Source organism: Scyliorhinus torazame, chromosome 5 (genome assembly GCF_047496885.1).
Source record: "Scyliorhinus torazame isolate Kashiwa2021f chromosome 5, sScyTor2.1, whole genome shotgun sequence".
In the NCBI taxonomy this organism is placed as follows: domain Eukaryota; kingdom Metazoa; phylum Chordata; class Chondrichthyes; order Carcharhiniformes; family Scyliorhinidae; genus Scyliorhinus; species Scyliorhinus torazame.
Window position 1 is genome coordinate 256,886,323 of NC_092711.1, and position 14,660 is coordinate 256,900,982.

Here is a 14,660-nt window from a genome sequence, read left to right on the forward strand (position 1 = left end):
GCATTTCCCACATCTTCATCATGTATAGCCATTTTAGTACTTCCCAATTGGTCTCCACAAATATGCCCATGTGATATCAATAACTCTTTCAGGTCAGTTTGTTTTTCCGCTGGAAGGTTACGCAGCAATTTATCCCAATTTTTAAGAACATCCTCGTTTTCCAATTTAATTTCAGGTATGTCAAATTCACAGTCATCTGGATTTGGTTCGTCACTTTGAGTTAGAATCATTAAAACCTCGTCCTTTTTCTCTCCTTCACTTTCAAAGTATCTTTTAAGCATATTCACATGACACACTTGGTGAGTTTTCCTTCTATCCGGCGTTTTTAACCACATAATTCACCTCACTTAATTTCCTTTCAATCTGATAAGGTCCACAAAACCTTGCTTTTAAAGGTTCACCTACCACTGGTAACAACAGTAAAACTTTATCTCCACTGGCAAAACTACGAACTTCGGATTTCTTTTTCGCTATCCGTTTCATCACATTTTGTGCAACTTTTAAATGTTGTATAGCCAATTCACCTGATCTATTTAATCGTTCCCTAAAATTTGACATGTAATCCAACAATGTTAGTTCTGATTTCTCACTCAACAATTTTTCCTCAAATCAATTTAAGTGGTTCTCTTACCTCATGACCAAAAATTAGTTCAAAAGGACTAAATGTGGTTGACTCATTAGGTGCATCCCCAATTTCAAACAGTACGAATGGAATTCCTTTATCCCAATCCTCTGGATAATCTTGACACTAAGCCCTCAACATTGTCTTTAATGTCTGATGCCACCTTTCTAACGCTCCCTGTGATTCTGGATGGTACGCAGTTGATTTAAATTGTTGTCTTCCAAAGCTATCCATAACTTCTTTGAATAACCTTGAGGTAAAATTCGATCCTTGATCCGATTGTATTTCTGTGGGTAGTCCATATCTAGTAAAGAATTTAAGTAACTCCTCTACAATCTTTTTAGCTGTAATTTTACGTTCTGGAAAGGCCTCTGGAAACCTAGTAGACACATCCATTATAGTCAAAAGATATTGATTCCCACTTTTTGTTTTAGGAAGTGGTCCTACGCAATCAATTAGGACCCTTGTAAAAGGTTCCTCAAATGCTGGAATCGGTATTAAGGGCTCTGGTTTTATCACTGCTTGAGGTTTCCCTGTCACTTGTGTGACATGATTGACAAAATGTAACTACATCTTTGTGTAGTCCAGGCCAATAAAAATGTTTCTGGATTTTAGCTTGAGTTTTCCTTATCCCCAAATGACCTCCCACTGGTACCTCATGTGCAACTCGCAACACCTCTTTTCTATACCCTACCGGCAATACTACTTGATGAACTTCTGTCCACTTTTCATCCGCCTGCATATATAAAGGTCTCCATTTTCTCATCAAGACATCACTTTTACGGCAATAACACTCTGGTATACAATCAGATTCCTCTTCCGTGTATGCTTTCTGATACATCGGTTTTATTTCTATATCTTTTTGTTGCAACTCCGCCAATTTTCCTGAACTAAAAATATCCGCCTCATCCTCCACCTGTTCTTGTTCTTTTTCAACCATCTGATCAAAAATGGTTTCTGACAATTGCACTTGAACTTCATCTTAACTCTTTGATTTATCCTCTTGTCTTAACCCGATTTTGCGACCTTGTTACTACACAATCCGGAAAAATCCCAGGATATTCGTCCTTCAACACTACAGTTGTCTAATTTTCCACTGGCTTATCAACCACAGTAGGCATCACTCCCACCTGCGATCCAGCTATATCATTACCCAAGATAAACTGTATTGCTGGACAAGATAGTTTCTCTATTACTCCTACTACCACTTCACCACTCTTCACTGGACTTCCCAATCTTATCTTATATAATTGAACACTACTCCTCTCACCCCGAATTCCACATATTACCACCTTTTCTGGCAACATTCTTCCCAAACTACATAACTCATCATCTCTCACCATTAAAGATTGACTAGCTCCCGTATCTCTTAAAATTGTGACTTCTTTACCTGCTCCTCCTGATACACGAGTAAACTTTACCCACACAAGTAAATTCTTTAAAGAGATCTGGCACCTTCGTATCAATCAACTCTTGATCAGGCTGTACAATCTTTTGCACTTCCTTCGCTTCACTTGGGCTTTCCTTTATCACTTTAACAAACCCTACTGTCTTATCCTGTTTTACCACATCAGCCTTCCCAGTGCTTTTCTTCAACCACCAACACTGTGACTTTACATGGCCTAATTTATTACAGTGAAAACATTTGAAACTTTTCATTTCTTTTCCACCCTCCTGGATTTCTTTTTTAATCTGAGATACACCCTCCTTATTATCTCCCATCAGATCACCTTTCCCTTTATCACTTGAGTATTTCTCATGTCGCCAGTTTCTATCCCTCACAGGCTGAAACTGATGTCAGAAACCAAGCTTTGATTTATGAATGAATTTACAATCATCTGCCATTTCTGCTGCTAATCTCACAGATTTAACTTTCTGCTCTTCCACACTAGTTCTCACTACAGAAGGAATTGAATTTTTAAACTCCACCAAAAGTATAATTTCTCTGAGAGCTTCATACGTTTGGTCTATTTTCAAAGCTCTTATCCACCTATCAGAATTAATCTGTTTGATCCTTTCAAACTCCATGTACGTTTGACCAAAGTCTTTCCTTAAATTTCTAAACCTTTGTCTAGTTCATATGCACCAAGATGGATTTTTTTTCACCTCCTCATACATCTCAGATACCTCCTCCGGTAGTGATGCAAACAATTCACTAGCCCTACCGACCAGCTTTGTTTGAATCAGTAATACCCACATTTAGCCATCTTCTCAAACAAAATGAAAAAGGTTTCTACCTCCTTCTCATCAAACCTTGGCAATGCTTGGACATATGTAAATAGATTCCCAACAAGCCTTCGACTATCACGCTCTTTCTCACTATCCTCATCACTATCAACCAACTGTACGTTTCCCTTTACGTCTGCCAATTTTAACTGACTGTCATGTTTCATGGCCATTTTCTGAAGTTCAAACTCTCTCTTTATCTTTTTCCCTGATCTGAATCTCCCTTTCTCTTGCTTTTTGTTCTGCTAGGGCTATTCTTTCTGTTTTCCTTTCTTCTCTTTCTTTTTCCTCTCTCTCTCTTTCTCTTTCTTTTTCCTCTTTCTCTCTTTCATATTCAAGCTGCTTTAATTCTTTCAAGCTAGGGTCTTCTCTCAGCACTCAACTAATACCATCTTTAATTATCAACTAATACCATCTTTAATTATCAGAGCTATCCCACCACCTTTTTCTAGCTTCTTGTAGTTCTAAAATGCCAAAACTCTTCAACATTCAGGCTCTGGCCTTAGTCACCTAGGACGGTCAGCAGACGCATGGGATCACCACCATCTTGGAACTATATTGTCGTTCCTTCAGTTCACTGAGTCAAAACTCCAGAACTCCCGCCCTAACAGCACTGTGGGTGTATGTACACCAAATGTACTTCAGCAGTTCAAGGCAATGGCTCACCACAACTGTCTCAATGTCAATTAGGGACAACAAATGTTGGCCTTGCCAGTGACACTCACATCCCAGGAAATAATTTAAAAAATTGAACAGATGTAATTAGTTAACCAGAGGGGTGTGCAAAGGGCCTGGTAAGCAAACATCTACCCTGTAATAGCATCCAACTGCACCAGGCTAGGGCGATAGATACAATAGTAATAACTAGATTAGTTACTTCTGCAAGATGGGATTTACAGTTTTGAGGAGCGGTCATAATTAGCTATGCCACAAATCCATGCACATCAGCAATCCAAATGGCTCATAATCCTTGCATTTTTTACTTTATTAAGTGTGCAGATTCTTGTGTGTAACATTAACCACACACGATCCAAAAGGCATATTTTGGCCAGAGGTTGCATTATTTCACCTCACAAAGGAAGTTTTTATGTTTCTTTTTTGAAGTCTTTACACTGCTTTCGCTGAGGCGCCTGAAAGCAGTTTGACTTAACAGCAAAGATTTCTAAAGCACTTGGTCCATTAAAACACATGATAAATGTCTCTTCTAAAAAGGTTGAAAAAAATTCAGGATCAGCCAACTAAAAAATTTGGAAGGAACTAGTCAGTCTCCCATGGCACTGCCCAGGTTGGTGTGGATCATGCAGTGGAATGATTGAACAGCAAGTTTTTAGGTAAAGCAGGGATAGAAGCTATGGGTATAAATGTATAAGGGGAGCATAAATCCAAATCAATCTGCATTTTAAAATCTTAAATTGTGTCCTTATTTTTCTATCGGACAATCAATGGATAAATGTGATCATGTTGCGACTTCCGGTTGCGGTGATGCACTGCTAAGCCGCACGTTTCGGCAGCTCCCGTTCTAACGGACTTTTGGGCTCTTATCGGGAGCCCCAACGGAATTTTTTTTCCGGCCTAACCCAGTGTGGGGTGACGAAGGAAGGAGTCCCCCCGGGTGTGTATGGAAAGGAGCAGCGGTAGTGGCCAGATTGCGAAGGATCCTCTGGAGCAGCGGCAGAGAAGAGAGGGGAGAAGCAAGATGGCGGCGGATGGAGCCCAGATGGTAAGGGACCCAGACCAGCAGGAGTTTCTCCGACAATGTGTGGAGGAGCTCAAGAAAGAGGTGCTGGCGCCGATGCTACTGGCAATCGAGGGACTGAAGGAAACACAAAAGGTCCAGGCGATGGAGCTCCGTGGAGTGAAGGCAAAGGCAGCCGAGAATGAAGATGAGATACCAGGGCCTGGTGGTAAAAACGGAGACACACGAGGCACTACACAAGAGGTGCATAGAAAGGCTGGAAGCCCTGGAGAACAGCTCGAGGAGGAAAAACCTACGGATTCTAGGTCTCCCCGAAGGAGCAGAGGGAGCTGATGTTGGGGCTTATGTGAGCACGATGCTCCACACGCTAATGGGAGCTGAGGCCCCAACGGGCCCCCTGGAAGTGGAGGAAGCGTACCGGGTCCTTGTGAGAAGACCAAAGGCAGGTGAAACACCAAGAGCAATAGTGGTGAAGTTCCATCGCTACACAGACAGAGAGATGGTCCTGAGCTGGGCCAAGAAGGCACGGAGTAGTAAATGGGAGAATGCGGTGACACGCGTGTATCAGGACTGGAGTGCGGAGGTGGCGAGAAGGAGGGCGAGCTTTAACCGGGCCAAGGCGGTGCTCCATAGGAAGAAAATAAAATTTGGGTTGCTGCAGCCGGCGCGATTGTGGGTCATGCATCAGGGCAAGCACCACTACTTCGAGACGGCGGATGAGGCATGGACCTTCATTCAAGAAGAGAAACTGGACTAGATTTGAGAGTTTGCTGTTTGGAGAGAAGCAGCGAGGTGGTGATACAGGAATGTAAAGTGGGGAAAGGGGAGGGCTATTGTACAGCAATGTTGGATGGGGAATTTCTCGCCCCCCGATGGGGGGGACACAAAGAAATGTGGGCGCCGGTGGAAAAAGGGACAGGGAAGGGGAATGAGGGAACTGCGCCATAGGGGGCGGGGCCGAGAGGAAAGCGCAGGTATTTTCCCGCGCTATGGAAATTATAGCGGGAAAACGGGCGCAAGAAGGAAGGGAACCCCACACGCAGGGAGGTCAAAGAGTGAACGGGGGAAGCAGAGGTCAGCCAGAGTTAGCTGACTTCCGGAAGCAATATGGGGGGAGTAACCAAGCTAGAGGGGGATCTAGCGGGGGAGGGGGGGGGGATTAACTGGGTTGCTGCTGCTGAGTGCAAGGGGGAGCTGGTAAGAGATGAGGTGATCGGGGCGGGAAGGCGCTGCCTGGGGGACAGACGGGTGCGCGGCATCTGGATGAGGAGATGGCTAGTCGACGAGGGGGGGGGGGGGGGGGGGTGAATGGCCCCCCAATCCGGCTGATCACGTGGAATGTGAGAGGCTTAAACGGGCCGATTAAGAGGGCACAGGTGTTTGCGCACTTAAAGAGACTGAAGGCGGATGTAGTCATGCTCCAGGAGACGCACCTGATGGCGGATCAGGTTAGACTAAGAAAAGGATGGGTGGGACAGGTATTCCACTCAGGGTTGGACGCGAAAAACAGAGAGGTGGCAATATTGGTGGGGAAACGTGTATCATTCGAGGCTCGGAATATAGTGGTGGACAGTGGGGGCAGATATGTGATGGCGAGTGGCAGACTGCAGGGAGAGGCAGTTGTGCTGGTGAATGTATAAGCACCGAACTGGGATGACGCGGGATTCATGAAGCGAATGCTGGGACGTATCCCAGACCTGGAGGTGGGAAATTTGGTAATGGGGGGGGGGGGGGGGGGGGATTTTAACACAGTGCTTGACCCAGGGCTAGACCGGTCCAGATCTAGGACCGGGAGAAGGCCGACAGCGGCCAATGTGCTTAAGGGATTTATGGAACAAATGGGGGGAGTGGATCCGTGGAGATTCACCAGGCCGATGGCTAAAGAGTTCTCTTTCTTCTCCCACGTCCATAAGGTATACTCCCGGATAGACTTTTTCGTTTTGGGAAGGGCACTGATCCCGAAAGTGGCAGGAACGGAGTACTCGGCCATAGCCGTTTCAGACCACACCCCGCATTGGGTGGATTTGGAACTAGGAGGAAAGGGTGCAGCGCCCACTCTGGCGACTAGATATGGGACTACTGGCGGACGAGGGGGTCTGCGGAAGGGTGAGGGGGTGTATTGAGCGATACCTGGAGGTCAACGACGATGGGGAGGTTCAGGTGGGGGTAGTATGGGAAGCACTGAAGGCGGTGGTTAGAGGAGAGCTGATCTCCATCAGAGCCCACAAGGGGAAACAAGAGGGCAAAGAAAGAGAGAGATTAGTGGGGGAAATTTTGAGGGTGGATAAAAAAATATGTGGAGGCCCCAGGCGAAGGGCTATACAGAGAAAGACGAAGACTACAGACGGAGTTTGATCTGCTGACCACGGGAAAGGCAGAGGCACAGTGGAGGAAGGCACAGGGGATGCAATATGAGTATGGGGAAAAGGCGAGCCGGCAGTTGGCCCACCAACTTCGGAAGAGGATGGCGGCGAGAGAGATCGGGGGAGTTAGGGACGAAACGGGAAATATGGAGCAGAGGGCAGGGAAAGTGAACGAGGTGTTCAAGACCTTCTATGAGCGGCTATACAAGTCCCAACCCCCGGGGGGAAAAGAAGGAATGTTACACTTTCTGGACCAGCTAAGGTTCCCGAAGGTGAAGGGGCAGGAGGTGGCAGGTCTGGGGGCGCCAATCGAGGTGGATGAGGTGATTAAAGGACTGGGGAACATGCAGGCAGGGAAGGCCCCAGGACCAGACGGGTTTCCGGTGGAATTCTACAGGAAGTATATGGATCTGTTGGCCCCGCTCTTGGCGAGAACCTTTAATGAGGCTAAGGAAAGGGGGATGCTACCCCCGACAATGTCGGAGGCGACGATATCGCTAATCCTGAAACGAGATAAAGACCTGCTGCAATGCGGGTCATACAGGCCTATCTCACTCCTAAATGTAGATGCCAAACTGCTGGCAAAAGTGATGGCGACAAGGATAGAGGATTGCATCCCAGGGGTGGTGCATGACGACCAGACAGGGTTTGTAAAGGGGAGACAACTGAATGTTAATGTACGATGTTTGCTGGGGGTGATGATGACGCCCCCACCGGAGGGGAGGCAGAGATAGTGGCGGCGATGGATGCAGAGAAGGCATTCGATAGGGTGGAGTGGGACTACCTGTGGGAGGTGCTGAAGAGGTTTGGATTCTGTGAGGGGTTTATTAGATGGGTCAGACTCTTATATGGGCCCCCGGTGGCAAGCGTAGTCACAAACTGGCAAAGATCGGGGTATTTTCGGCTACATAGGGGTACAAGACAAGGGTGTCCACTGTCCCCGTTACTGTTCACGTTGGCAATTGAACCACTGGCCAGAGCGCTGAGGGATTCTACGAAATGGAGGGGGGTGCTTAGAGGGAGAAGAGGAGCACCGAGTGTCGCTCTACGCAGATGATCTACTACTATATGTTGCGGACCCGGTAGAGGGGATGCCAGAAGTAATGCAGATACTTAGGGAGTTTGGAGAGTTCTCGGGATACAAACTAAATATGGGGAAGAGCGAGCTTTTTGTAATGCACCCTGGGGAACAGGGAAGGGGGATAGATGCTCTTCCGCTGAGGAGAGTGGAAAGGAACTTCCGATACCTGGGGATCCAGGTGGCCAGGAACTGGGGAACCCTGCATAGACTTAACCTGACGCGACTGGTGGAGCAGATGGAGGAGAACTTTAAGAGGTGGGATATGGTGCCGCTGTCGCTGGCGGGCAGAGTGCAGGTAGTTAAAATGGTGGTTCTCCCGAGGTTTCTTTTCGTGTTCCAGTGCCTCCCCATTCTGATCACAAAGACCTTTTTTAAAAAAAATAGACAGGAGCATTACGAGCTTTGTGTGGGCAGGAAAGACCCCGAGAGTAAAGAGGGGGTTCCTGCAGCGCAGTTGGGACAGAGGGGGACTGGCGCTGCCGAGGTTGAGCGACTACTATTGGGCCCCCAATGTGTCGATGGTCTGTAAGTGGATGAGGGAGGAAGAGGGAGCAGCGTGGAAGAAGCTGGAGATGGCGTCCTGTAAGGGAACGAGCCTAAAAGCGCTGGTGATGGCGCCGCTGCCGTTCTCCCCGAAAAGGTACACCGCAAACCCAGTGGTGGTGGCAACCTTGAGGATCTGGGGGCAGTGGAGGCGACACAGGGGAGTGACGGGTGCCTTGGTGTGGTCCCCGATAAGGAATAACCACAGGTTTGTCCCAGGGAGGATGGATGGGGGGTTCCAGTGTTGGCAACGAGCGGGAATTAGGAAGCTGAGAGACCTGTTTGTAGACAGGACGTTTGCAAGTCTGGGAGCGCTAGAAGAAAAATATAAGTTGCCCCCGGGGAACGCCTTCCGGTATATGCAAATGAGGGCATTTGCGAGGCAACAGGTGAGGGAATTTCCGCAGCTCCCGACGCAGGGGATCCAAGATAGAGTGATTTTGGGGGCATGGGTTGGAGAGGGCAAAGTGTCCGAAATATACCGGGAGATGAGGGACGAGGGGGAGGCGATGATAGAGGAGCTGAAGGAAAAATGGGAAGAAGAGCTGGGGGAAGAGATCGAGGGGGGGCTATGGGCTGATGCCCTAAGTAGGGTAAATTCCTCGTCCTCGTGTGCCAGGCTTAGCCTGATTCAATTTAAGGTCCTACATAGAGCACATATGACGGGAGCAAGACTGAGCAGGTTTTTCGGGGTGGAGGACAATTGTGGGAGGTGCTCGGGAAGCTCGGCGAACCACACACACATGTTCTGGTCGGGAAGCACTATTCTGTGTTTTTTGCTATTTTGTTTTCTTTTTAGTTTTTGTTGTTAGTTCACTATATTATTTAAATAATGTTTTCTACTAGTTAATGTATAATCCCTTGTTGAGTTGTAAAAACGGAAAAATGTTTGTTTGAAAAATTTAATTAAATATATATTTTTTTTAAAAATGTGATCATGTTGCAATAAATATAATGTGGAGATGTCGGCGTTGGACTGGGTTGAGCACAGTAAGAAGTCTTACAACACCAGGTTAAAGTCCAACAGGTTTGTTTCGAATCACTAGCTTTCGGAGCACTGCTCCTTCCTGCCTATTCAACTGAGGAAGGAGCAGTGCTCTGAAAGCTAGTGATTCGAAACAAACCTGTTGGACTTTAACCTGGTGTTGTCAGACTTCTTACTGTAATAAATATAATTTATATGCAAGAAATCCTGAATTTGAAAATAAGCATTTTTGGTTACTGCAGGAAGAAATGGCACAAGGCAAAGAAAATAAGAAAACTCTCCAGAATCTCATTCACTTGCAAACAAGATACTCATCATCCATGGCATTGACATGTTGACTGAGGCTGAAACTGAGCTCATGGGTGGAAGCATCTTGCACCTTAACAAGAGTCCCCTCATATTCCATTACCTGTCCTGGGCAAACCAACTACAATGTCACACTTTCATCTCCCTCCTCCATTTCTCCAGTCACTATACAAGGTAAAAATATCCAGATTGGAGGCCACCTGCAAAAGGTAAGTGAACTGATACCTAGCTTAAGGCATCAGAGCTCTGAAACCTGATTGAAAGCCTGGGTTTGTTTGATTTTAGACAAGAACGGGCTCAGGGGAGATAGCATTCAACAGAATAAAATGATTGAACTCCTGTAATATTACAAGTCATCACAAATATACAAATAAGCTCAAGCTTAGAAGGAGGAATGTGCACAGATTAATGAATTTGCATTGAGGGTGACAAAACATGTTGAACGTTTATCCAGGGAGGCAGATAGTATGATTAGGAGATTTTTTTAAATAAATTTAGTGTACCCAAATCATTTTTTCCCAATTAAGGGGCAATTTAGCATGGCCAATCACCTACCCTGCACATCTTTGGGTTGTGGGGTCAAAACCCACGCAAACACGGGAAGAATGAGCAAACTCCACACGGACAGTGACCTTGAGCTGGGGTCGGACCTGGGACCTCAGCGCCTTGAGGCAGCAATGCTAACCACTGCGCCACCATGCTGCCCGGAGATATTTATTTTTGAAACCAGCCAGATACACTGCAAACATTTTTCTAGTCCTGTCCTTTCTCATATATATATATTTATGGACTTAAATATTCTATACCAAGTGTAAAAGGCCTTTGGCAAACTACCTGCTTACAGTTTCACTGCTGCTGTTTCACCAAGTACACCGTATCTGCTTAACACTATGCCTATTAATCAAAAAGGGTATTTCAACATGTGTGATTTTCCACTATTTATCTGGAAACCCAATATATTTTTGGGGAAAAAACCCAGAAAAGTGGAAATTGGCAAAGGCTGCAGCTGATAACAGGCAGTTCCAGACCAACAACAAATCTAGTTGTTATACTGAGTGCTGCCATTGGACCCAGTATCAGCTATCTTGCAATAATACAAATATCAGAGGTACTTATTACATCACTGAGGATTTTTACCATTGGAAAAGGTGTCACTTCTCAGTCATGTGTAACAACATAAGGTTAATGAAAACTCGAGTCAATTTCCAATTTCTCAGGTCACAAACTAAGTATAATCTGATGAAATCTGTGGTGTTGATCTTTCACTGCTATTAGGTTAGCTTTTAAAAAAACATGATTCATTAGTTATCGGCTAAACAACAGAGTACAGCAGTGGTCATTTATCCATTATCCAAAGAAATAGTGGATACAGGTGGGTGTGTGGTAGTGCAAGTGAACAGATTACAATGAGTCATGTTCAATACTCAGTAGTCTTATTTAACTAGGTGGTTTTTTTTTTACATTCATTCATGGATGTGGGCAGTGCACTCGAGTTGTGTGGCTTCTTCGGCAATTTCAAAGAACCCATTACTGTGGATCTTGAGTCACAAGTAGGTCAGACAAGGTAAAGGGACATGGTGGTGTAGTGGTATTGTTGCTGCGCTAGTAATCCAGAGACCCGGAGTAATGCTCCGAAGACCCAGGTTCAGATCCCACCACTGAAGAGGTGATTCAATTTTTTGAAAAATCTGGAATTTAGAGGCTAATGATGACCATAAAACCACTGTTGTTTGTCATAAAAACCCATTTGGTTCACTATGTCCTCACCTAGTCTGGTCTATATGTGACTCCAAACCCACAGCAATGTGGTTGACTCTTAAATAAATGGCCAAGCTAGTTGCTCAGTTAAAAGGCAATTCGGGCTGAGTAACAAATGCTGGCCGAGCCAGCGGCATCGCGTCCCCTGAATGAATAAAAAGATGGCAGATTTTCTCCCCTAAAAGGACAGTAGTGAACCAGACTTTTAATTCCCTGTTTTACTGAATTACCCTGGATTTATGGATTATTAGTTCAGTTGAAATACCGCTGCACTCCCCCTCCCTGTATAAAGTTACTTTGATTTACATAAAGCGAGGAAGCAATTCACACCACCATCACATTTCGACCCCTTCATTGCTTCTAATTTGTCACACTGCTTCTCTGACACTCAGTACTAGAAAATAATACATTTCCTCCAAGTAAATATTGGGAAGTCCAAAGCCATTGCCTTCATTCAGCCCCAGCACAATCTCGGTTCTCTAGCCGTCGCCTCCATTCATTCATCGCCCTTACTGACTTAAGCTGAACAAGACGGTTGCAATCCTATATGACTAAGTTGAGCTTTGGGCCCTTTTTTGACAGACAATAGAATCAAGGGTTATGAGGCACACTACAGGAAAGTGGAGTTGAGACCACAACCAGATCAGCCATGACCGTATTGATTGGCAGAAGAGGCTCAAGGGGCCGAATGGCCTATTCCTGTTCCTGTGCCCCCCACAAGAAGTAAACACTGTGTCGCCTGGCGACAATTACAAAAAGAACAGTTATAATGGCTCTTAACTGTTCAGTTTAAATCAGTGCACTGGAGTAAGTGAACCTAGGACCGTGCATTTCTGCACATTACTAAGTGGGGGAGAGAGGGTTAATCAGCAACAATGCAGTAAATAATTATTAAAAAGCGAATTGCGTATATCCCGTGATACAAGTAAAGCAACGTCGTACCAGTGTACTTCATTTGCACCACACACATCCCCCGTGCAGCCGAGTACAAGCTCGGGGCGAGTTTCGCTGCTGGAGAGGACTGTTAATCATTGACCCCAAATAATACATCAACCCTCCGTTCCTGCTGGTGCCTCTGTTCCCCCGTGCTCCAAAACAAACCTTTCCACTGCCCGCAGGCCACAAAACACCACCCCAAGGTGGAATTAAAAGCAAGCCCTTTGCAAATAACCCCGGCAAAATTCACACTATTTTAAAATGCAAAAAAAAACTTTAAAATGGGAACTGTGTCCTTCAAACATCCTCAGAAAAAAGTAACTTAGAAAAATATCCTCTAGGCTCAGCACATTTTGTCAATAAAACCCTTCCCACCACATCCTTCACAAAAAGAAAATTAGCAATTCTGGCAGGAAGTTTTTTTTCCCTAATATTATTTAAACTGCATTCACCAAATTCTCTTTCAATAGCAAACATTTGCTGAGGAGTTAAGAATGCACGCTGATCATTTAAGACCGCGATTATTTATGCGCATTTTGCATTTCGATTTGAACTTTCTTTTAAAAAAACTTATGGGCTTTTTTTCTCTCTCCGCTTTGAAATGGATCACCATGAGCAAACAATGAAGCAGCCTTCTTCTTTGCCACTTTTCTTTCCTCAATAATGGACACTTTCTCTGTTTGGAGGAGGGGAGGGGAGGGGGGGGGGGGTGCTGCGTTAGTTTCTTAAATATTTTACCTTTGAGATACTGAGGGACTCTCCATGTTCCAGCCCCCCTTTAAGGGTGAAGCCCCATGGAGCTCCTCCTTGCAACTGCACATGGACATGTTGGTAGATGCTGGCTGTCTCTCTGCTCCGCTCCATAATCTTCTCTGTCTTACTCGGAGTTCCATCACATTCCCATTGATATTTTTTTTTCTTCTTCCCCACTAACTGCTACAGTTCATCCATTACGGAAATGACATTGACACACGATCTCCTCCTCCCCCCCCCCCCCCCCCCCAAAACGTCTCCTCTGAGATTGACATCCAATCCAGCCAACCATCTCTGCCCGTGAAACAAAAAAGTGACCATCAACCCAATGCAGCGCAAGGGCGGGACATGGGAATTTGGGAGCTCACTGTTACTTCTTAAGAAGTTAGTGTGTGGTTTTAACCCGTTACTTGTTTGCAATTCCAATGTCGTCTGTGTAGTTACTGGTTTCAAACGTTTCTCGTTCTTACAAAACCCCCAAGTTTCTAAACGATATATCTTTTCTCCGAACGACTTGTTTGTTCTGTGTATGTTTCCCATGTTTCCCTCTGCAATTTGCCTCCTTTGTTTCTTTTCACATTGGATCATGCAGCTCAGAAGGAGGCCTTTCAGCCCATTTTTGTCTCTCCCCGCTCTTTGAAAGGGCTATTCAATAAGTCCCTTAACCCTGCAGTTTTGCCCATCAAATAAATCTCTAATTCTATTTTCTGAAACTGAATGAGGAACAGCACATCTGTATTGAATCCTGTTTTTAAAAAAATTTTATTCGGGTTTTTCTTTTTATTCAAAACAAAGATGAAAGTGAACATTCACAGAAACTGTGGGCGGGATTCACTCAGCTCGGGGCCGGGCCGGAGAATCCCTGCGACCGGCACGAATCGCGCCACACCGCCCCGACGCCGGCACGCTGCGGAGAATCAGCGCCATTGGCGCCGGCGTGGTTGGCAAGCCGCCCATCGGGGGCCGCTCTACGCAGCTGGCCCGCCGATTCTCGGCCCGGGATGGGCTGAGTGGCCGTCGTAAAAACGCCGAGTCCTGCCGGCGCCGGCCACACCTATTGTCAGCCAGCGGGAACTCGGCGTGGAAGAGGGGGGACCTCCAATGTGGCCTGGCCCATGATCGGGGCCCACCGATCGGAGGGCCGGCCTCTCTGGCTGGGCGCCTCCTTTCTTCCGCGCCAGCCCCTGTAGCCCTGCATCGGGGCTGGCGCGTTGAAAGAAGCGCATGCACGGGTCCCGCGCCGCACATTTGACGCCGGGATCAGCAGCAGGAGCAGGGTGAACCGCTCCAGTGCTGTGCTGCCCCCCTGTAGGGGCCAGAATTGCTGATCCTGAGGCCGTGTTGACACCATCGAGAAACGCGACGGCGTTTCCGACGACGTCAGCACTTAA

At 46.2% G+C, this 14,660-nt stretch overlaps 1 protein-coding gene across 3 annotated transcripts in view; it reads right to left on the reverse strand.

Annotated features, from left to right (window-relative positions):
- LOC140421067 (protein Shroom4-like) overlaps positions 1-13,480 on the reverse strand; it is a 196,508-nt gene extending 183,028 nt beyond the window's left edge. For 2 of the 3 annotated variants that reach the window (XM_072505411.1, XM_072505407.1), the window contains exon 1: positions 13,255-13,480. In XM_072505411.1, coding sequence (XP_072361512.1) covers positions 13,255-13,380 — 126 coding nt within the window. In that variant the 5' untranslated portion in view covers positions 13,381-13,480. The remainder of the gene's footprint in view (positions 1-13,254) is intronic. The other variant, XM_072505408.1, reaches the window with a different exon arrangement.
- Between the last annotated feature and the right edge of the window lie 1,180 nt (positions 13,481-14,660).